At 44.1% G+C, this 24721-nt stretch overlaps 1 protein-coding gene across 3 annotated transcripts in view; it reads left to right on the forward strand.

Moving 5' to 3' along the window:
- LOC148483142 (LIM homeobox transcription factor 1-alpha-like) overlaps positions 1–24266 on the forward strand; it is a 72315-nt gene extending 48049 nt beyond the window's left edge. For 2 of the 3 annotated variants that reach the window (XM_088452494.1, XM_088452496.1), the window contains exons 4-9: positions 1524–1756; positions 4188–4345; positions 11657–11734; positions 18489–18606; positions 22805–22957; positions 23736–24266. In XM_088452494.1, coding sequence (XP_088308620.1) covers positions 1524–1756; positions 4188–4345; positions 11657–11734; positions 18489–18606; positions 22805–22957; positions 23736–23887 — 892 coding nt within the window. In that variant the 3' untranslated portion in view covers positions 23888–24266. The remainder of the gene's footprint in view (positions 1–1523; positions 1757–4187; positions 4346–11656; positions 11735–18488; positions 18607–22804; positions 22958–23735) is intronic. The other variant, XM_088452497.1, reaches the window with a different exon arrangement.
- The last annotated feature ends 455 nt before the right edge of the window (positions 24267–24721 follow it).

Below are 24721 nucleotides of genomic sequence, written 5' to 3' on the forward strand. Positions count from 1 at the left end.
AGGGATGGACGCAAACAACGCCGTTGCAACTGCGATTACGTACAATATTCTAATGACTTAGCTGATGTCTTGTGCACTTAGACGCCACCTCCAGTATCTCACATGTGCCTTTTAAGTCTAAAAACGGTAACATCATAAACATCGGTTGCACATGGAATGTCTGATTGTAGTCTCAGACAGAGCAGCTCTCCTAAGACACCAGGGGCCTCTGCAGCTGCAAATTCAATGGCAGGGGCTCACTAGAGCAGCCCAGAAACCGGTCCCGACACTCCTATGTTTTTCTAGCCACCCCGTTACCTCCCCCAAATGCTGACTACCGGTCTCTCACTTTGTGAAGAAATCCTCACTGTGGCCATTGCTAATCCATCGCTACACGTGCGCAGCAGCTTTGATGCATGTATCCATCTCTGAATCAGGTCCACAGAACAGTAGCTTAGTGTTTCCCAACAGTACCTTTTCCAGATGTTCTAATGGGTGCACAGGTGTATTCATTACTGGCTGACACATTTTAAAAGGTTCACAGGTGGTGCTAATTATTTTCATTGTAATACTGAGGAGATCTGTAAAACATGCACTGTTAGGGGTCCTTGAGGATCGGAGTTGGGAAACACCATAGTAGCTAGAGCAGGCCTGGCCAACCTGTGGCTCTCCAGCAGTTGTGAAACTACAAGTCCCAGCATGCCTTGCCACAGTTTTGCTATTAGGGAATGCTAAAACTCTGGCAAGGCATGCTGGGACTTATAGTTTCACAAGAGCTGGCCAGCCACAGGTTGGCCAGGCCTGAGCTAGAGACTGAGAGTAAGGATAGTGGGCCTGATTCAAAGGTGGACGCTAAAGCTGAAGAGGCTGCAACTTTATGCTAATGCCTTTGCCAATGGGCTGTTTACCGAGACGCTCACCGGCTGTAATCCACGCAAACCGTCACACCATCAAGCGGACATCAGCCACACTAATGGACATTAGAGCAACCCTATGGTTGCTCAGAATGTCTGACATTACATGGCCGCTGGCACCAGTGGAACTGTGTCTTTCAATGCAGTCCCTGACACCAGCACGCCCACTGATACGCACGCCTACGAAAGCAAATCCCCAGTCACTGTCCAGGAACGCCTATCGGTATTGCATGGATCTCTATGCAATTCCAACCTGCAGCCCCCAGCAATAAGCATAAGGACACAAGCACAGATTGAAAATATTGGGCACTTGCATGTGATGTTTTAGAAGTGTACATCTCTGCAGCAGGCCCAGTGTCACAAAAGATGTGTTTAGCTGGAGCAATTTAAAAAAAAAAAAAAGTTTTTCCATTTGAACATTTTTCTACCCATTATAATATGTAGATATTGCTGTTCCCTATAACACGCAAAACAAAAAAGTAAAAATAAATATTTTGTAAAATACTGTATGTGGCTCTGCTTCGCGCTGGCCACAAATGGTACTGCAGGCACCAAGACGTCAGGTAACAATTCATGGCTTGGTGCATTTCATCTTCTCATACAGTATGTCTGTGCGTTTATCCCTTACAGGCTATTTGCCACTAAATGTAACAGCTGCCTGAAAACAGTGATGCCATCAGAACTAATCATGCGTGTTCTCAACAATGTCTATCACGTGGCCTGCTTCTACTGCTGTGAGTGTGAGCGGAGGTTGGAGCGAGGAGATGAGTTTGTCTTGAAGGAGGGGCAGTTGCTGTGTCGCAGTGACTATGAAAGGGAGAGGGAGATGCTCAGCACGTTTAGTCTGACACCAGCTGGATCAGGTAGGTTGCAGGTACTAGATGTTCAAAGACTGAAAAATCTATGTACAGTTATAGCAAGTATCCCAACTTGCACATTTGCACAGTGGAGGAAGCCATTTTGTTGGCTGAACCAACGTTCATGAGATTGTGGACAATAGAGCAGATGGAATAGGCTGCGATGTGCAGACATCAGTGAGATTCCGGTGAGTCTGCCTAAACCAGGTTGGTTTTGCCTTTTAAATGATTGCCACTTTAAAGCAGACTCGCTGGAATCTCACAATGCCTGGCTATTCCAATTACCCCTATGACTTCACTAGGAACATCACTAAACCATAAATGTGAAGTCACTAGGATCAGAGATGTTGGGAGAACATTTAGGCCTTGTGTGACCAGGCATATAGGGTTGAGATCATTCCCTGCCGTGAAAACCGGGGACTTCCTAATATTCTGCACCACTCCTGAAGCAGGTGCTTCCAGGGCAAGACTAACAATGGGGTAGATGGGACTACAGCCCCAGGCCTTCACATAAATGTAGGCCCATCATCATGACAACATGATGACCAGCCACCCATAAATCAAAATAATTATATTTGTATTCCATCTCAAAATAAAGCCATTTTTCTACTTTTACATATTAAAGGTGGGATGTATCAGGCATCACATTTTTAATGCGATACATCCCGCCACTTACCGCATGCATTGCAGCGTTTATTAATGCCGTATGCGTGTAGTTTTGCAATCAAAATTGCAAAGGATAGCTCTTCCGAAGACGGCTGTCCTTTGCGGTGTGAGAGCTTCCGGATTTATGACCCATAAGTCCGTCTGCACATGCACGGCCGTCGGCCAGCTCATGCGCGAACCATGGGGCACAGTGGAAGGGATCATATTAGGCTTCTATTAGGCAATGGTATTTGTAGATGAGTTGCCTATCAGGTGCAAGCTCCGGAAAGTTTCGCTTTCAGGAGCTTGATTCATATGGAAGATGTGATCATACCTCCGAAAACAGCAGTTTGCAGAGGTGTGACCACATTTAGTATTAGTACATCTCGTCCTCTGGGAGACAATGGGGCTGATAGTGTCTGGGGTGCATACACTATCAGCCCCATTGTCTCCCAGACGGCGGGATGTACTAACCCACATGGCTCTGGCTACACCCACACAACACTGGTCACAGTTCCTTCTATTCTCAATATAGCATACCCCCCAACTATCCTGATTTTAGCGTTACAGTCCTGTTTTTCAAGGACTGTCCCCCCCCCGTGGGCTACAGTGTAACAGGGTGAGATGTTGGGGGGAAATAGAGCAGTGGTGCTGATGAAAGTGAATGGATACTGAGCACATGCATGCGTCATCCATTCAGTGCAGGGAGGAGACAGTGGGCAGTCCAGCAACTGCAGGTGTGCTGGGCTCGTCCCCAGCGTAATGTGAAAACAGGCTGTGTGGACCGGTCCTGGTCGTGAAAATACAGGGGAAATCAACGTAGGGGTTCCCTGTATTTTCATTAACCAGCACCAGGCTCTGTGAGCCAGTTCTAGTTGTGGAAATACAAGGGACAAAATTAGTAGGTTTCCCCCATATTATTCACAACCAGCACCGGGCTCTAACTAGCAAGGGTGTAATGCTGCAACCAGGGAACATGCTTCATAGGGTCCCCCGGCCAAAGCATTCAGCACCCCACACTAGCCAGGCCAGGGACCCCTGGGGAGGTTGGACCCCCCAGTAAAGGGTACCACAGCCTGGGGCTGAAACCAGGGACTAGCCCCCGCATCCCTGGCTGGTGTGGGTTGCCGAATGCTTTGGCCGGGCGACCCCATGAAGCATGTCCCCTGGCTGCGGCATTACACCACTGCTATGTAGAGCCTGCTGTTGGTTGTGTATAATCCCTACTCATTTTGTCCCCCATATTTCCACAACAAGGACTGTCTCACAGAGCTAGTGCTGATTGATGAAATTATGGTGGACCCCTACATTCATTTCCCCCTGTATTTTCGCAACCAGAACCGGCTCACACAGCATATTTTGCGGAATAAATACAGCCTGGACTGTGATGTACAATTAGCCTTGTTGTTTGGTGTATTTGGGGTAGGTGACATTTTGTGGCCACATGTGAACATTGGAGGCAGCTTGAATAATTCATTTGAGCCAAGTCTTACATATGTTTTGTGACAAAATGACAGCCACAGTTTTAGTAGGAGATGCATGAGACCTTCTAAAATGGACCAGTGGAATAGGTGCCTATAGCAACCAATCAGATTTTACCTATAATTTACCTAGTATATTCTATAAAATGATAGCTAGAAGTTGATTGGTTGCTAGGGGCAACATCTTTACTAGTTCTCTTTAGAAGGTTTGATACACCCCCCACTAAAGAGAATAATCTTTCCTGTAAGAACAGTATCACAGTTTGTCATGTACATGTGCATAACATGTTTTATTTCATCTGTAAAAACAGTTAAAAGTGAGGACGAAGATGGGAGTAATCTCAATGGAAAAGGAAGTGAAGAGGCAAAGGAATTAAAGCGTTCGAAGAGGCCAAGGACAATACTTACCACACAGCAGCGCAGGGCATTCAAAGCATCATTTGAAGTGTCTTCCAAGCCATGCAGAAAGGTAACCATCAATACTAAGGGCCGGATTCAGCAAGGATCACAGTTGCTAATATGCATGCAATCGGCCAATTGTTGCGTTCTGTGCATGCGTATGCATCGCTGTGTGCGGACTAGCTATTGCGATCGTGACTGCGATTGCAGAGGCCACGCAAACCCCTTGCAGAGTGATTGACAGGAAGCACCACTTGTGGTTGGTGACAGGGGGGTGGTTGGGGAAACGCAGACATGCCAGTGTGTTCGCACAGCATTGAAGGGGCGTGCATATATTATCCACTGCGATGCCTTATGCAGTGTGAGGTCTCATAGCGTGCATGGTTGTTAGCAATTTTTGAGTAAGGTCAGGTCAGTGCTTGTGCAAGATGGTACTCGATTTTACCGATGGTTTCGCTATGCTGCTAATCATTACGGATGTGTGTAAGGTAAAGTAGGCGTCCTTATGCAGCACTGAGTTTGCATTGCAGTCGCAGTGACCTACAATGATCCCAGTGTGGTAGCTCAGATTACAAAATGGGAATTATTTATATTTTTTGTGGAAGTCACTAAAAGGGAACATGGGACTGATTCAGAGCTGAACTCTCTGACCAGAGCGCTCGCTCTGAATCAGTGCCCTCCTACCTGAAAATGGAGCGGCCTCCTGGCCGCTCACATAGCTGTGGGTGACCACCCACAGCATATGCGAGTGGCCAAAAAGATGGTCGCGATGGTCTTTGACCCGCGACCATCAGGCTTGCGACGAGACCCTGCGGTAGCCCAGGAGTGATTTTGGCTCTATCAGAGCCAAAGTCACTCCCACTGACGTCATTACTGATGTCAGTGGGGCCGGACTCAGACGGTAGGCGTTCCCATGGGAACGCCTCCGTCTGGCCGCCGCGCCACCGGCACGCCCACCAAAGGGGGCATGCTGTCAGTCACCATCGACAGCACGCCCCCTTTGGTGCGAGACCCCGAGCGACGTATTTCTCGTCGCTCGCCGGGTCTCGCGCATGCGCACGATGGAGCTCCCTCCGTCGTGCGCATGCGGCAAACATCGAGCGCTTGCGAGCATCATTTGCTCGCGAGCGGGTCTGAATGACCCCCTATGTTCCATTGACAGTGGGCCTGATTCAGAGCTGCACGCTATTAACACAGTAGCTGCGTCTTTGGATACAGCTACTGTACTAAAATATGCTAATGCCGCAGGAGGCGTCTTGTGTAAACAGACACCTTATGTCACCTTCTGTGATCTGCTGCATCCAAGGACGCAGCATCGGATCGCGTTGTGTGACCATCAGTAACCTTACCAGGACGGCCAATGTTTTCCACTGGCTTCAGCACGCCCAGAAAATGTGGCCATTGTGGCCCCCGTTTTTCTGGGATGCAGCCTGACGCCACCCCCATATGGGCACAGCAGGCGAGCTCACAGGAGATTGGCACATGAGCAGTAAAGATCTACAAACATCGGAGTTGACCGCAAACAATCAGGTTTGCATACAACTCTGAATCAGCCCCACAATCCCTTCAATTTAATATTATGCAATATGCATAGGAATTCAATATCTTGTTTTCCTTTTTCAGTTGGCCAACAGTCCAGGTCTCCCCATATAGGTGGGAACGTCTGAGACAGAGATTCAGGGCCGTAGCTAGGGTAGTGCGGCCGGTGCCATCGCACAGGGCACCATAGGTCAGGGGGCGCTGTTTGGGCCTGTAAAATTTCTGTTTATTATCATTCTCACTTATAACTTTCTCTTATGTCATCCCCGGCATCTCCTGGCCTCTCCTATCTCTTCCCTGGCCCTTCCCCTTGGGGCAATTCCTCTTTTTTGGGTGCATCATGTCCCTTTGAAAATTGAGGGGGGCACCAATGCTCTTTCTGGAACAGGGCACCAAAAAGTCTAGTTACGGCTCTGCAGAGATTACAGTATTTTTGGATCAATAGGCCGCAAAGTCTGATTGCAGCATCCTTCAGTTACCTATAGAAAGTCTGCTCTGTTTAGGAAATTATCTCCCACAACTGTATCTTAAGGAGCAGGGCTATATATCATCAGGAACAAGCGGGAACTCGGGGCCTGATGCATTATGGATTGCAACTGCAACAGCGTACACAGATCGGCCGATGGTGCGTACTGTGCATGCATGTGCACCGCACTGCGTGAGTTACCACTGCAATCACCTACACAGATAAGAATCCACTGCAGAGTGAGTGACAGGCTGTGTGTGTTTAGGGGTGGTGATGGGGGAGTGGTTGGAGAAACACAGACGTGCTTGTCTGCTTATTCTCACCGTTTCCTGGGTGTACATAAATTAGCCACTGCGACGGCATGCGCAGCTTGTGTACTCACTGCATGCGACGAGGTTACCTGTTGTAATTGTGTGTGAGGGTTTGATGTTCCCGATGTATACGCAGGACTGCAAGGTATTACAGATGTGTATATGTGCAATGATTATGTGAAATAAAGTGTATTAGCTCAATGGGAGGAGTTATGCACCGGAGAAGGTGATCGAATGGAGCTATGGGGATCGCGATTATAAGAACCTGTTCTAAAGCTGGCCACACACTAGACCAACTTACATCAAACCAGCCAACTTGTTGATTGGTTGGAATGAAGATCTGGTAACGTATGGGAGTAAATGATGATCAGCAATTTGCTCCTAAATGCCAGAAAACAGATGAAAATGGTCGTTCAGACAAGTTTGTTAAATGTTTGATCTAAACTATTTGTTCAAACAACAGTTTTGGTCCATTTTCCAGCGTTTAGGAGCAAATTGCTGATTGTATTCCTTACCAGATTTTCATTCCAACCAATCAACTAATTGGCTGGTTGGACAGATAATCTTTAGATGTGTGGGCAGCTTAAGTCCCTCCTCTGGTGAACTGAGCACAGCCTGTCCAGGACTCACATGAGTGAATACATATGAACCGATAACACAGCCGAGAACACATTTTGAATATGAAGAATATTATGCTGTTTATAAATGACACTTGCAAACAGGAATACTGTATGAAATGTAGGTAGCTAATAATAGCTGTTAATGCAACTTTCATCCACCTTACACCATACTTTCAAAGATATTTTTTTTTTATTGAATAGTTTATAAATAGAGCTTTCATAATCTTTATCATAAATTATATGCAATACCTAATGAACAGTGCCAGAGTGATATGGTTAGTCGGTCCTCCGCAGCAGGTAGGTGCCAAGCTGGAGAGGCCCCACCACCTTCTCCATTTGGTGGATGCCTGCTGAGTTTTTGTTACCAGCGGGCACTCAGCGGCTCCTTCCCTGCAGCCGAGCTCACTCTAGAGCTCCGCTTTCCGGCCCCCGCAGTGTGTAGGGAGAGAAGTTGTGACATTTCACCCATAGTTCTGAGCGTAAGGAGCTGTCAGGCAGTGACTGGCCAGAAGCGGGGCTTCAGTTTTGTGTGTCATTAAGTGTAAGGGGCACTACTACTGTGGGCATTGTGTAAGGGGTACTACTAGTGTGGGCATTGTATAAGAGGCACTACTACTGTGGGCATTATGTGTAAGGATCCCTACTACTGTGGGCATTATGTGTAAGGGGGACTACTACTGTGGGCATTGTATAAGGGCACTACTACTATGGGCATTATGTGTAAGGATCCCTACTACTGTGGGCATTATGTGTAAGGAGCATGACTACTGTGGGGGTTATGTGTAAGGAGAACTACTACTGTGGGCATTATGTGTATAATGGGCATTACTGTGGGCAATGTGTATAAGGGGCACTACTGTGGGCATGGTGTATAAGGGGCACTACTGTGGGCATGGTTTATAAGAGGTACTACTGTGTGGCATTATGTGTATAAGGGACACTGCTGTGTGCATTAGGTGTATAAGAGAAATTGCTGTGCACATTATGGGTATAAGGGGCACTACTACTATGTGGCATAACGTGAATAAGGGGCACTACTGTGTGGTGTAATGTGAATAAGATTGTGCTACTGTGTGGTGTAATTGAATTGGGGGTACTATTGTGTGGCTATGCCCCTTCTTTGTGAGACCACACCCCTTTTTTGAGCGCACTGTCCCTTTATAAAAAAAAATGGGAGTGAGGGTGCAAATTTATAGTTTGCAGGGGGGGCGCCGAACACCCTAGCCCTGGCCCTGTGTGTTGGTATGTGAATTGCAGCAGGACACACAAACCGAGCATTAAATATCGTCATGAAGGCAATGAGCTATGTTAGAGCCCATTGCCTTCCATTGGCTTGAGTGTATAAAAAAAATATATATATATTTATATATTCAAAGAACAAAAAAGGTGGCACTCCAAGTCTCGTTTTTAAAGGTGAAAAAAACAGGTACTTTAATCGACGTTTCAGGGTCCAGGCCTCTTCATCAGGACACACAATAGTGATAATTTACAGTGCAGACTTAAATAGCAACCACACAGAACTCACCCATCTGGTTTATTATACATGTTTATTATTGTTGTTTTTTTTTTTAAATCCTGAGTGCCGGGTGTTTTTTTGGTAGATGTTGTTACTTATATATCTGTGCATCGGAGGAAGTTGTATATGCTGAATAGCGTGCCGGCAGATTGTGGAGCAGTAATATATATATATATATATATATATATATATATATATATATATATATATATACACACACACACACACATATGGTGCACTAGGTAAGTATTCACAGCGCTTCACTTTTTCCACATTTGTTATTTTACAGCCTTATTCCAAAATGGAATAATTAAATTTTTGTCCTCAAAATTCTACACACAATACCCCATAATGAAAACGTGTAAAAAGTTTTTTTGAGATTTTTGCTAATTTAATTAAAAAAAAAACCAAATCTGGGGAAGGGTACAGAAAAATATCTGCTGCTTTGAAGGTCCCAATGAGCACAGTGGCCTCCATCATCCGTAAATGTAAGAAGTTCGGAACTACCAGGACTCTTCCTAGAGTAGGCCGGCCGTCTAAACTGAGCGATCGAGGGAGAAGGGCCCTGGTTAGGGAGGTGACCAAGAACCCGATAGTCACTCTGTCAGAGCTACAGGATTCCTCTGTGGAGAGAGGATAACCTTCCAGAAGGACAACCATCTCTGCAGCAATCCACCAATCAGGCCTGTATGGTAGAGTGACCAGACAGAAGCCACTCCTTAGTAAAAAGCACATGGCAGCCCGTCCGGAGTTTGCCAAAATGCACCTGAAGGACTCTCAGACCATGAGAAACAAAATTCTCTGGTCTGATGAGACAAAGATTGAACTCTTTGGCGTAAATTCCAGGCGTTATATTTGGAGAAAACCAGGCACCGCTCATCACCAGGCCAATACCATCCCTACAGTGAAGCATGGTGGTGGGGGGATGTTTTTCAGTGGCAGGAACTGGGAGCAGCAATGTACAGAGACATCCTGGATGAAAACCTGCTCCAGAGCGCTCTTGACGCTCTGGAGTGGGGCGAAGGTTCATCTTTCAGCAGGACAACGACCCTAAGCACACAGCCAAAATATCAAAGGAGTGGCTTCAGGACAACTCTGTGAATGTCCTTGAGTGGCCGACCCAGAGCCCAGACTTGAATCCGATTGAACATCTCTGGAGAGATCTGAAAATGGCTGTGCACCGACGCTTCCCATCCAACCTGATGGAGCTTGAGAGGTGCTGCAAAGAGGAATGGGCGAAACTGCCCAAAGATAGGTGTTCCAAGCTTGTGGCATCATATTCAAAAATACTTGAGGCTGTAATTGCTGCCAAAGGTGCATCAACAAAGTACTCAGCAAAGGCCGTGAATACTTATGTACATGTGATTTCTTATTTTTTTTATTAAATTTGCAAAAATCTCAAAAAAACTTTTTACAAGTGGTCATTATGGGCTAGTGGGCCTGATTCAGAGCCGGACGCTATTTGCGCTCGCTCGGTCAGAAAAAGAGGCCGGCTATTTAAATTGAGCACTCGCTCTTTGCGGTCTGTTGACGCCTCTATGTCAGAGCGAGCGAACGAAACATGCGCTCGCTATTTTGTAAAGACGCCCCCTGGCCGCTCGCATCATACGTCATCTCTGCTATTTATTTGATTAATCGAGTACATCGAAAGGCATCTGAACTGCTCGCAGTGCTTGTGGTAGGTTTATCCTACCGCATTCATGCGAACAGTTCAGGCTAAGAGACAACCAAGTGACGTGGTCGATGACGCTGCTTTGTTAATTATGCACACCCTTAAAACGCCCGTTTTGACCGTTTGGCACGCCTGCGTTCGGATCTCCACTCCCCGTTTTCAAGCACCTTCCCCTGTTACTACCCACAAACGCCTCATCCTGTCACTCAAATTAGCAGGCACTCGCTATTTGGCGAGCGCTCGATTTCCGATCGCACTGTCTGGTTGGCACATGCGCATTACGACCCATACGCATGCGCAGTTGTGCGAACATCGCTCGGAGCGAACGAGCGGCCACTTACGAGCGGCTCTGAATCAGGCCCTGTGTGTGTAGAATTTTGAGGACAAAAAATAATTTATTCCATTTTAGGAATAGGGCTATAACATAACAAAATGTGGAAAAAGAAGCGCTGTGAATACTTTCCGGATGCACTGTATACACACACTGCTATTTGTAACAAGATGTTCTTTGATTTGGATCAAGTTGCTACTATTTTAAATAACAATTACAATAAGTAGACAGCCTTCATTACATGTTTCACTATTTGTGCGTTATGTTGCTAGAAACTCTCTTTTTTGCAGAAAAACAATCGGAAAGTGCAAAATACGGTTATCTAGTAATTTGTGGGCCCCATAGTAACATGTGTATTAAAAAAATCACATAAAAACATAGAACGGACAAGGAAGACAGCCCCCCCCTCCTCCCCAACCTCAGCTGTGGGCCCCATAACTACTGCACCTACGGTAGTTTACACCCTTGACTGGGATAAGATCTGATTTCCAGAATCTTAGAGGCTCCGAACAGGTCAAGTTACTCACACGGCCAATCAACACAGGCCCTTCATTCAGCTCCTCCCATTGGTCCATGCAAACTAGATGCCGCCATTTTAGTTTATATTCAATGCTCTTACCCATGAGTGCATTTGTGCAGGGCAAGTGTGTGATAACACTTCCACAGGAGGAATGAAGAACGGTGTGAAATGACTTTATATGTAGATATTGGGTAAACACAACGTTAGTTGCATACATGTAAACATTGTAATCTAAAATTTTTATTTTATTTTTATTTTATTTTTCATAGTAAAAAATATGCTGACTTTGATTTATAGAACTCTGTGATCTGAGAGAGCGACTGGGTTTCTTTCGACTTGATAATAACTTGTTTCTTTCCCATTGTCCTCTCATGTCATATTAACAGAATGCTTATTTCTTTGGCAGGTGAGGGAGACACTGGCAGCAGAAACAGGTCTGACCGTGCGTGTTGTTCAGGTTTGGTTCCAGAACCAGAGAGCCAAGGTACAGCCACGGGTGTACTGTACAAACGCTCCTAAATCCTTATTGGAGCCTCACCTAATGCCCAAACTGATTGCCTCCTTATCCCTTTGCCTGACACACCAAAGTGATTTGCGGATCAATGATGATTAACATAACACACAGGCTTCAAAACAATGATTTAGAGAAAAATAGGCCAAATTGTAGTTTTACAAATAGTTAATGTTGTACAAGTGTAGTCTCAACAGATGCATTTCATTCAGCTTATAGAGCCTACTGCATTCATTCATTCTTCATAACTAGTGAGTTATTGTAGAACATCCTGTAGCCAATCAGAGTGTAAGCAAGCTTGGACTTGGAGGGGAAGGTCCTCACATAACCATACCTTGGAATATTTGGGAGTGCAGAGGAGAGATGGACGCAGATCACGCAGGTGCTGCGTCTTTGTACTCTGTGGCTGTGTGATAATATTCTAATGCAGCAGGGAGCATCTTGTGTAAAAGACCTCTCCTGACGGCTTTTCTGACCCACTGCTGTGTCCGAGGACGTGGCATCGGATCATCTGTCGTCTGAGTAACCCTCTGGTAACTCAGGATGGTTGGGAAATTCATGCTGCTGAAGCCAGTGAAGCTGCGTCAATGGACGCAGCCACTGGCTTCAGCACACCCAGAAAATGTCCCCCAAAAGTAACAGCTCGTCAATCATGCTGCAGCATTTCATGCACTGCGAGCAACAACGCAGCCCCAGATGTGCACATGCTCAGTGCGGCTTCTGCGCAGATCTAAAAACATCGGAGATATACATAAACAGCGGGTTTACATACATCTCTGAGCCCAGAATCAGTACAGGGGCATGGGTGCAGCTGCAGACACATTTGGCACTTTTTGCAACCTCCCCCCCTCAAAAAAAAAAAAACACACATCATGTTGGGAAAACCTTACAACACCCCTGGACAATGGGGATGGTAAGGAGGTAACTGTGTTACATAAACCATTTCACCAGAAACAACAGCACAACGCTGTGATGTCTCCTGTCAGGATGATGCAAGAAAATCGTGGGGTCAAACACACCTATGGGCCTGATTCACTATGGATCACTATTGCGATCACAGCTGCGATTACACATGCAGAGCTGCTGCGAAAATATGCTAATGACTGCAATCACACAGCTATTATAGAGACGCACACTAGCGCTTTCGCACATCTGTAATAGCTTGCAATCCTGCTATACATCGGGAACATCGGCCCCTTGCACACAATTACAACAGGTCTGACCTTACTCAGAAATTGCTAACCTCGTCGCACACAGTGAGCACTAATTTATGCACGCCCCTGTATGGCGTTCAAACGGAGAGTCACGCTTGCATTTCTCCAACCACTCCCCGTCACCACCCCCAAACGCTGATGTCCCTTCCCTCCATCTGCAATGGCTTTGTATCTGCGTAAGTGAACGCAGAGCAATTGCAATGCTACAGTAACTCGCGCACTACGATACATACGCATGCGCAGTACGCACCATCGACTGATCTGCGTACGCGGTTTTAATTGCGATCCGTGATGAATCAGGCCCTATCTTATACACAGAGCTCAAACTTTAAACTTGTGACTATTATTACACTTAAACAGAAAGTTATTTAAAAATCGCAGCATTAGGCTAAATTCCTTATTAGACTGTAATTAAATCACACTGCTGCTTAGTTGTATAATGATACTGTAACATAGAATTATTCCATTGGTACAATTTGACTGTGAATACAACCACCATCCCCCCAATTATTACAGAACTAATCAAAGTAGGCACAGGACCAACAATACCCTTTTTGGACTTCTTCAGAAGAACTCCTGATACATAAATCCCAGATACAGAACATTCCCTCGCTGATTCCCTTAAAGGACATGTTATTCTTACTGATGGCGATTAATGTGTACATCCTGCCACTCATATCTTCTGCTCTTACCGATTTATGTTCTTAGGGTCTGATTTAGAGCATTTGTGCATTGTAACATTGCCTGTCACTGCACCTTTGCACAAAATCGTGCCGCTGCTTTGTATTGCATGTATCACATAACACCACATTTTTGCCAGTCCTCGCAGGGAGTACTTCGGTGGGAGGTGCGTAGACATGACCGCAAATTTGTATCATTGTGGCCCTGACCCTGGTATACAATGCCGTGGTTACCGGCATTGTACAGCAGAGGGCGGGACCATAAAGGCACAATTCAGCGCAATCGCAACATTAAGTCGCCCAGTCTGCACACTACATACAGAAAGTAGGCACCATAGGGCGGGTCCTCCAGGAGACTTGCTACCACCTTTCTGGGCGTCAAGTAGAGCAACTCAAGATTCGGGAACCTCCTGAACGTTTAGGAGAGTAGGAAAGTATGTGTAACACTTGCTACCGCTTGCACTTTGAGAGATGGCCAAGGGCATTCTCTTGTAAATAGAGAAAAGTACAGGCATGGAAATGCAAGTTACCTCTGCCCCCTGATCTGCATGTGTATTTAGGGTTAGCATTGCACCTGAAATATGTATTTTTAGGTCAGTTTTGTGCCTACACAAAGTCATTGTAAGTCCTATGCAGGACAGTGGTATCAGTATTTACAGTTGGAGTGCATCTAGGTATATCCCAAATCCAAATACATGGGCACATATTAAACTGTATCATTTCAAATTTGAGCAGGCACAAATATGCAAAGCGACATTCTATTATTCATAATTGTGTTCTAATAATGATATAAATGTAGGTAAGCAATCAATAATTCACATATGTCACTGTCACAAATCCCACTAGTATCGAGGTTCCCAAACGCGGTTCTCAAGGCTCCCCAACAGTTCAGGTTTTAGGGATATCCATATTTAACCACCTGTGCTCAACCATGGATATATCTAAAACCTGAACTGTTGGGGAGCCTTAAGGACCGCGTTTGGGAACCTCTGCACTAGTATAAAAACTTCACACACAGGACCGGATTCAGACCCGCTCGCACCCAGCATATGCAAATATGGGTAGGCAGGCGATCGCACGGAAAGGTATTAGCACGCCTACTATGTCTTGGTGTGCTATTGCTTTGTATATGCAGACACCCACCAGCCTGTCTTAAGATGCCCACTTGCGCATGTCACCTCCAGGAAGGAAATGTATCCAACCATCAGATGCGATCGCAGCACTTGAGGCTGACCATACCCTACCGCAAGCACTTCAGTGTAAAATCCAGGCAGTTGACGTGTACTATGATGGTTCCCTTTAATTATGCATGCCTCTAAAACGGTGTTGAGACACTCAGACACGCCTGAGTTAGCACCTCCACTACCCCGTTTTTAATGGCCAGCCCCTGTCACCACCCACAAACAGCCTCTCCTGTCACTCACTCTGCTGGGCTGTCTATTCGCAGCGAGCGAACGCTTTCCAAGGCTTGCACTCGTGCAAATGCGCAGAATGCGAAAATCGGCCTGCTACGAGCGAACGCATCCTAGCGAGCGGGTCTGAATCAGGTGCGCAGTTTGGATGTGAGCAGATCAGACTAAATAATTATCAGAGGCCAAATGTAAATAACATCTCCCAATATCATCTTTTTTCTCTCTTCTATGGACATGGAATGAGTGAAGGAAATCAAGTTTCTCGGTCACTTCCGGGCATGCTGATCGAGCTGCATGACGCCTCTATGATCCTCGGTTGATATGCAGAATTGCAGATAGATGAGAGCACCCATGTAGCATTTCTGTATATCAAGTGAAAAGATAAACAGACCAAGACCTGACTGTACAGTGCATTTTTCCACCTTTATTAAAAGAAATGCAGCAATAACTCCTTTGGTAGTATGGCAGGATTAGGAGCGAATGGTGCACAATTATTGCATAGTGGGACAGTAGCTCAGTTCTGTCATTAATTTAAAAGAAATTAGCACCAATTTACAGTGGCAAGATGGGAAACACTCCAGGAGGAAGCTTGTGAAGTAACCTAATGGCCTACGTAAAGACTAACATGAAAGTGATTACTCCGATCACCCATTAAATCTCATCAACAGAACTAGCATCAATTAGTCTGCTTAGGTCTGTCCCATATCCTACATGCATGCGCTATGGGATCCAAGGCACGTGATGCCCACCAACAGCTCCCAGTGCTAGATCGGTAAAGTATATGCAGCCGAGTGGTGGGACGAAGCAGGATGGCAGAGCGGGGGTGGGATGGGCTGATTGGGGATTACACAGATGTTGGGCCACTGTCACTCACCCAAACAAGCTAATATTGGTAGAGATTCTTTACATATGGGCTCTGACAATAAGCGAAATGTGAAATTAGTTTTGGCTGCACTCATTTCCATTGCTTTTCTTTTACTGTTAGTAAAAGTCCCTGGAACTTGAGATTAGACGTAAAGAACTTTTTAAAATAATGTTCTCTATACAGAACTGCTGATGAAAGGGTACTTTGTATACGAACATCAGAAAGTTCAGTTTGTATTGCCCAGTCCATATTCTATAAATATAGCTGAACTCATAAAACTCCTCCAAGTCTCTGCAGCTTCCAGTGGGATGGCAACAGTAAGGTAACTTACTCCACTTACACCAGAGCTAAAACCCGGGTTATTGCAGGGGTTAACCCGGGTAGCTCCTTGGTGTAAAATGGGAAAAGGTTGGATTGCTGGGTCGAGTGACCCGGCAATCCAACCCAGGTAACTTGCAGGGAATAACCCGTGAAACCCTGCAGTGTAAATGGCGCGATCCGGGTCATGGTGACCTGGATCGCGCCGCATGTCTGCCGATTGGTTGGCTTCAGTGGCGCTTGGAGATTACGTCATCTGCAAGCGTCCACTTCAAGACCCGGCTCCGGTGTGAACGGCGCCAACTCAGAAATATCCTGGCTCGGAGCCGGGGAAATTCCGTGTCTGAGCCGGATTGGAACCCTGTTCCAACCTCGGGTCAGACCCGGAATTACTGTCTAAAAAGAAGTATTACTTTGCCTTTCAGGGTCACTTCATAGCTACATAAAATAAACGTCTAACAGGCAGTCCATAGGTCAGTGTGAGAGTGACATTTATGTACTCATAAGATCACGGCAATATCTTCACTTGCATGGCTAGGCCTATGGTAACTTTGTACCCTATGCCACTGTATTATGACCAGTACCGTACCAGGGTCCTGTTAATATGCCTACAACATTAGTAAACCACATGTACAAGACAATACTGGAAACTACTGAAGAGGAAAGGGATGTAGGAGTCACTATTTCAGGTGACTTAAAGGCAAGCAAACATTGTAACAAAGCAATGAGGAAGACAAGTCAGATGCTTGGTTGCATAGGGAGAGGAATCAGTAGCAGAAAGAAAGAAGTGATAACACCACTGTATAGGTCATTGGTACGTCCTCATCTCGAATACTGTGTTCAATTCTTGAGGCCATATCTCCAGAAGGATATTAATACATTAGAGACTGTACAAAGAAGGGCAACTAAAATGGTGCAAGGTCTACACCACAAAACGTACCAGGAGAGACTAAAAGATCTTAATATGTATAGTTTGGAGCAGAGAAGGGAAAGGGGGGACATGATAGAAACGTTCAAATATATAAAGGGTTTTAACAAGGTAAAGGAAGGAGACATTCTTCAAAGAAAGAGAAGTATTAGAACAAGAGGACATATTCTAAAACTGGAGGGTGGTAGGTTCAGGGGAAATTTGAGGAAAAATTACTTCACAGAAACGGTAGTGGACAAGTGGAATAGCCTCCCATTAGGGGTGGTAGAGGCTATGACAGTAGAGCAGTTTAAACATGCATGGGATAGACATAATGATGTCCTTCAGAAGAAGTAAGGATCAATAAGGGTTGAGGTAATAATATGTTTAAAAATGGGGCAGACTAGATGGGCCAAGTGGTTCTTATCTGCCGTCAAATTCTATGTTTCTATGTTTTAATAAAAGTTCCTACTCAGTAGAAGAGCTACATTTACATAAGGCCCCTACCTATCCATACAAGGCTTAACTTGGGTTCATCCAAATTAAACCAATTTCAGGAAGAACTTGCCTATAGCACTAAATGGAGTAGGAGTAAATAAACAATTGAATAATGCTGGATAGAGCTGTATTGGTTCCTAAGCAAATCTATAACCAAACAGAGTGAAAAAAATAAACTAACATTTCAAATCATATGGCAACATGGGGAAATATTACTAGCCTTCAAATAATAATACAACAAAATAATGTATAAATGAGCAACTTGCATTACTCTTGACTCAACCCTGCTCTGTTTAGTTTGCACGTTCGCTCAGTAGACGGGGTTCTCCCTGTTCTATATTCATGTTTGCATGTATTTGGTCTAACTTTTATGTCCCAGTTTTATGTATGTCCCACTTTCCCACTGTTAGAGTCACAGAGCACTGTAGCTGTAGCACGGTTGTGGTATGTTATGTAGACATTCAGAATGTCCACACAGACGTTATGTCGACAAAGACGTTATGTCGACATGTGAAATGATGACATAACTTTTTACAGCATTTCAGTCCTAACATGTACCGTCAGCTTTGTGACTGTCCATGTTGACACTGTGAATGACATTCAGATTGTGTCGACCTTCTAAATATTTACTTTTTTTTTGTGTCGACCAATCAACCGGATACCATATCATTGTTGCCTGTACCATCATGGCATAGCAAAGTATCTGTACCAGATGGTATTTCATTTGCAGATCATTCATATCCCATGCCATCCGAGTACTCTCTATGAAAAGCTTACCTGTATGAGTAATATGTGTTAACTACACTAAGCACTAACAGTCCCATGATGTCTAGATGAAGAAAATAGCCCGGAGACAACAGCAACAAGACCATGATCAGCTAGGAGCACAACGCCTCGGGTCTGCATGTGGGAACCGCCGTAACAGTAGACAAAGTAACGATGATAGTGAAGGTGAGAAAACCACCAAAAAACACATTATAGGGCAGCCTGGTAGTGCTCCTGTCTTCTGGGAGACATGCAAACAAAGCTTCCTGTGGTCAGACAAGTGCCATTATGACATCACAAGTCGGGAGATGAACCTATCTCAAACAAGATAGTGTCTCTTGGTACATTAGCAAATATTAGTTTATTTTAGTGTGTGGATCTGGCAACATACATGAAGACCACAAACTCCCTTATGGAAAGATGGATGTCAACAATTGTATGTGATTGCACCAAAACAAGTTTCCTGTTGTGGCATGTGTGGTAATTGTGATGATCTTCCAGCATTCCTAAAGCACCAGGTCTCATGGTTATTATGTTGCACAAATAGACATAAGATTGGTGATGTGGATAATCATCCACTACCTACTGTATAAGCGGACAACAGATGCTCAGGCTAGAAGAATTTCATAAAATAAGCAGATCAATAAATTCATACACAATAAATTAATTCTATAACATAAACCATGAATCCAGTCATAATTAAGCCTGTTGCCCCTTCAGATAATACTGTATTCCTAAATGCCATATCAGATGGTTTCACAATGTAGATTGCAATTTCAAATTCTAGAGGTGTGGGGTGGCGCTACCACCTGACCCGCCATCTCTTAAACGTGAGTCTCAATAATAACTCTTTAATAATATTTAAATAATATTTACTTATAATGACAGCCAATGAGTCCAGTCCAGGGTGCATTTAGTTTGCGTCCTAGTTCTGAGATCTGTGCAGAGAGTGTTCTACCGGATTGTGACATCACTAAGAATTTCCTCTTGATCAGCCAATCTGGGATAATACATAAAATTAATCACTTTCCCATGCAAGACATTACTAATAGATGCTTGTTCATATGGTTCAAACAGTAACTGCTATTATAGTTACTGTATTAATAGATTCAGTCTTGCATTAGATCTACTGAAAATAAAGTTAGGTGTAACCTAGTTTCAGATGACTCCTTAATGTGTGCGCTGGTAGGGAAGGAGAGGTGGGGGTTTAAAATAAAAACTAACAAAAATACTTATTTCTGCCTTATACTGTAGACAATTAATTATTGCATTTCAGATTTCTGGGTAATTTTGGGACATTGCTCAAATATGTTAAAGTAATGTCAAAGCAAAAATATTAGTTTTCAGAATACTGTATATCACTAATTAAAAGTTGTTAAATTAAAAAAAAATTAATATATATATATATATATATATTTACATATTTTAAAAACTCTTATTTATCCAGTAATAAACAAATAAGAATGAACAAAAATGCTTTGGCAGATTTATGGCAAAACTACATAACAGTACTTTTTAGAAAGTTGTAAAATCAATTCTGTATTTAAGATTAGCTCCTATACTGTATGTAGATCACAAGATTGCAGTACATAATAGGCGTTATGGTGGATCCTGGAAGCAGAATGGTGTTTATTCTTCATAGACAATCTTGACAAAGACTGTAATACATCAGTAAGTGGTACTGGCGGGAGGCAGGTATTAGACCCGCGGACTAAATTCCGCCGGTCTAAATACCGACACCTAAAGCCTGACATGGAAGACAGACAGACGCCGGACCAATCGAGGTAAGTCCGGCGCGTCTTAACTGTTAGCCGCGGGGGAGGGGGGGGGTAGATTTAGCCACAACTGGGGGGACTTAAAGTTATGCACTCCCCAGGGAGGGTTAAGGTGCATACACACGGAACGATATATCATTACGATGTGAACAATAACTATATTTTTCAATGATATATCTATCATATTGTTCCGTTTGTATGCAATGAACGACCAACGATGCACACTCCCGATGAACGATAACGATATCGACCATCGGGCATGCATGCAGGCCAATCTGGACGATATAGTTAATTTTCTATATGGGAGAATGATCGTTGGTCATTCATCGTTGGTGTGTGGATGAACAATATTGTTCATCCAGCACACCAGGAATTTCAAGGGAGATCGATAGATTTCAAGGGAATTTCAGTGATATCGTTCACTGAACAGATCGTCCCGTGTGTACCCAGCATTAGGTTAGGGGATAGGGAGGTTAGGGTTAGGCGCCACTGGGGGGAGGCTAGGGTTAAGTAACCCCCCCCAGGGAGGGTTAGGTTTAGAGTGCAGGAAGGGGGGGTTAGGATTAGGCACCCCCGGGAGTTTTAGGGTTAGACACCACCAAGGGAGGGTTAAGGGGGGGGAGAGAGGAGGGTTAGAATACTTACCAGCCCCAGTCGGGATATCATCCTCTCGGGCTTGTGCAGTTGGGATTTGAACTGGCGGCTGATCCAAAATGACAAGATATTGCACACAGGGCCTGATTCAGAGTTGGGAATAGAGACCCTGATTCAGAGCCGGACGCTCTAACAGAGCGCTCGCTCTGAATCAGGGTCAGGCTATTTTTTTTTTGAACGGCCTGCTGCCCGCTCGCACAGCTATAGCGAGTGGGCAGGAAGATGGCTGCGATGGTCAAGACCATCGCGACCATCGGGCTTGCGACGAGGCCCTTGTGGTAGGGTCTCGCTGCCGCAAGCCCTGGAGAGCTTTTGGCTCAAACAGAGCCGAAAGCACTCCCACTGACATCACTTGTGATGTCAGTGGGGCCGTCCCCAGACGGTAGGCGTTCCCATGGGAACGCCTCTGTCTGGGCCGCCACGCCCCCGGCACGCCTACCAAAGGGGGCGTGCTGTCACTCACCATCGACAGCACGCCCCCTTTGGTACGAGACCCGAAGCGACGGCTTGCCCGTCGCTATCCGGGTCTCGCGCATGCCCACAACGGAGCCAGCTCCGTCGTGCACATGCGCACTGGGCCACCATCGACCCGCTTGGGTCTGAATCAGGCCCAGAGTAAGATATAGCATGTAAATGTGCACCTTGGTAATACCACGCTGCACTGCAAGTGGGGCAGATGTAAAATTTTCAGAGAGATTTAGATTTAGGAGGAGTATATCCAAACTGAAATCTAAATTTCAGTGAAAAATAAAATTGTGCAGCATTTAAGGCTACATGCAAAAGCAGCCAGTATTTACCCCACATGCAAAATTAATGTATATGCACCCCTTGCAATTCAACTTCGTTCACGATATAACCAGTCTCTACCCTGCCACATATTCAATAAGCACATCATCTATTGCACCAACTGCAGTGGATGTTTCAGCAGGGTGGACAACAACCTGAGAGACAACCAATCAGTTTTGACCAGGCCAATGGGCAGAGGATTTATGCCTGCATGTAGTTCATATTCCCCTGATCAGTCATGAAGGCAGACCTCCCTCTTTAAACAGGATAAGCTTACATCACGGTGATTAGTACATAATAAGTGTTAGCATTAGGGAATAGCTCTAGTCACAGAGAGCAATGAGATATATAAAACTGCTATGCAAACAGAATGCACAATAATATGTAATATAACAAAGAAGGACTGTATGCTTACTCATTGGGACATTTCCATATTATCACTAACAAAAACACACAGGTGTAGTTTCAAACAAAGGCATGTGTAGGTCAATCTTATGTGGGGTACACACCTGAACGATGGATCGGCTGTCCTACAGACAGGCTGCCTGAATCAACGATTTGGTCTGTGTTCTGCACAAACAATGTGTATACACACTTACCAATTGGCCACCTGATATGTCTGGCTGCAGGAACCAGTTGTGAAGTCATTCTCGCTAGTTCCTTTGGCCAGCACATCAGCCGGTCGACTGTACAAATGATCTATCGTCCAGTATCTACCCAGCGTTACACTGCCCCCATACCTGGCTTCAGACCTAATGCTAATAAATGTGATTTCCTGTCAAAGTTTTAGACATCTATGCTGTTGGCATACTACCTAAGAAATCAATATGCTTTTCACATTTACAACAATATACAATAGGCACACTGTGCCAATAAAAGAGATAAATGGAAACAAGAAATTATTTGTCCCCATTTTTGTGTGGGGAAATCCAGCCATGCATGGTCTGGTAAAATATTCTAACAGCACACATGGAGTTAATGCTACTTGTCAGGTTAATGAAACCTAAGTAATTGTCTTATTGTTTACAAAAAAAAAATCTAAGTGACTAAAATACATAAGTTCTATGAGGGTTAAAGGCATTGAAATTTGGTAAAGAAATGTCCTTCCACGAGCCTTTAGCTAATACACATTTGTCATTCCAAATCCTGTACTGTGCTTGACCCATTAGATGGTGGTAGTGGGATAGAAGGTGTTATGGTGCCATATTCCAGAATGCCACAGCAGACACTGCTTCCATTGGACCAAGGTGTCTATAGCACCGATCTCTACAGACAGGGTCTCACACCTCCCCAAATGCCTGGTGACCATTTACATCCATACGGTGAGTGTTTAAATGTTTTACTGGACTATACAAACTTTTCAGTATCACAGGGTTAAAAGTTTTCTGGGAGAAGTGACAGATGCAACAGTAAGAGGGAACCACATGAAGAGTCCTGGAGATTGGTGGTCGGAGGGGAACTTCTGCTTGCTGGTTGCTAGAGGAAAGATCTGCTAGAGAGCAGTCACTAATACCAAGCAGATAGCTCTCTTTAACATGTTTTGTACAAATTTTGACATGGTATAAAATGTAATCTGCAGCAAAAACTGTTCTATTGGCCATTGAAGAGCTCTATGTGATTATTATTACATTGTCTCATCCAAGTTCCCGGGATGCTCGGCAAGCTTAATGTGGGTGCATTGAAAACATAATTGCTGCCAAGTCTGCCATTGATCCCAGGGAATATCCTTTTAAATCCACCCAATAGGCGCTTCATGCCTCAATCATTTCATTAGTTCCAAGTGAATGAAAGACAATATTAGTTTAGACCACAAAAAAAAGCTTGCTCTATTTAAGCAATAGGTATAAATAGGCAATTCAGGTAATTAGAAATTGAGGGGTAAGAATAAATCCAGAGATTTAAGTATGGTATGACAATCCATATCGAATATGTTACTGTCTAGTGGTGGTTAGTACAGTACAATATTCTAATGAGCTCTAGAGTGTTAAAAAAGTTAATGGTCTATAATAGAAAAGCAAAGATTATGATCTTCTGAAGAGGAGCAATGAGGAACTGAATGGTACAAGTTTATACTCCAATAGGATATTTCTCTCCCAACAGATGCAGATAATGTTTTCCACGACATGGACAATGATGGTCTCAATTATCTAGGTGGCTCTTTACTGACATCTTCCAACTCAAACAACCTACAGGCTTGTGCTGGACCCATTGACCGCTTGTACTCCATGCAGAACTCTTACTTTGCCTCCTGACCACGGCAAGTGACAAATGACTGTCATTTTCATAGATCTTCATGGTGTTGATACGTACGTAATTATTTCAACCAATAGGCAATCAGGACAAGAATTTAAAATCTGATTTAAGAACAACATAAAGACATCACCACAACTTTATCATCTGTGTCATCTTCTTCAGGCTGAGAAATACAGTAGTAAAACATCCAACAGCTTATACAAATTATTGATGTTATTTATATAGTTTTTTTTTCATTCTGTTATTTAACTGTGCAGTTAAAAGAACAAAATCATTTCTTCCAAGACTTTTATATGGCATGCTATCTTTGGAAAGCTTTGATGTAAAAAAGTTTTATGTTCTGGGATCCATTAAGCTGCATAAAATGACCACTTTGCATTGACTGGAGAATTATTACAGCTACAAAATATATACAATAGAATGTATAGGGGTTGCATCTTAGAAAATCCTGTGTGTACAAAAAACAGCAGTAAAGAATATAAGATAAGATTAGTTTAAAGCTAATGAACTAAGTAGGCTCAGTGATGTGTTGCGAGTAAAATACAGTCGAAGTTACAGTAGGAAACATTTCTAACATACTAGTCCTAGGTGCCATGTAGGAGTGTTTGCTTAAAAACCTGCCAATTATAATTAATTTTGGGTGATTCTGCTGCTAATTCCTAAAGAGATGTAGTCCAAACTGTCATAATGAACTATAGAAAAGAGTATGAGAAGATTTTTTTAAATGTCAGTATGCTTGTGCTGAGTACGTTAAAAGAATTGCTTTCACAGGAGATAGGTACAATGAGATAAAATTAACTGAGATTGTACCATTGGAGAGATGCAGGACGTAG

This window comes from Taudactylus pleione, unplaced genomic scaffold, assembly GCF_031769625.1.
Source record: "Taudactylus pleione unplaced genomic scaffold, aTauple2 ptg000551l, whole genome shotgun sequence".
In the NCBI taxonomy this organism is placed as follows: domain Eukaryota; kingdom Metazoa; phylum Chordata; class Amphibia; order Anura; family Myobatrachidae; genus Taudactylus; species Taudactylus pleione.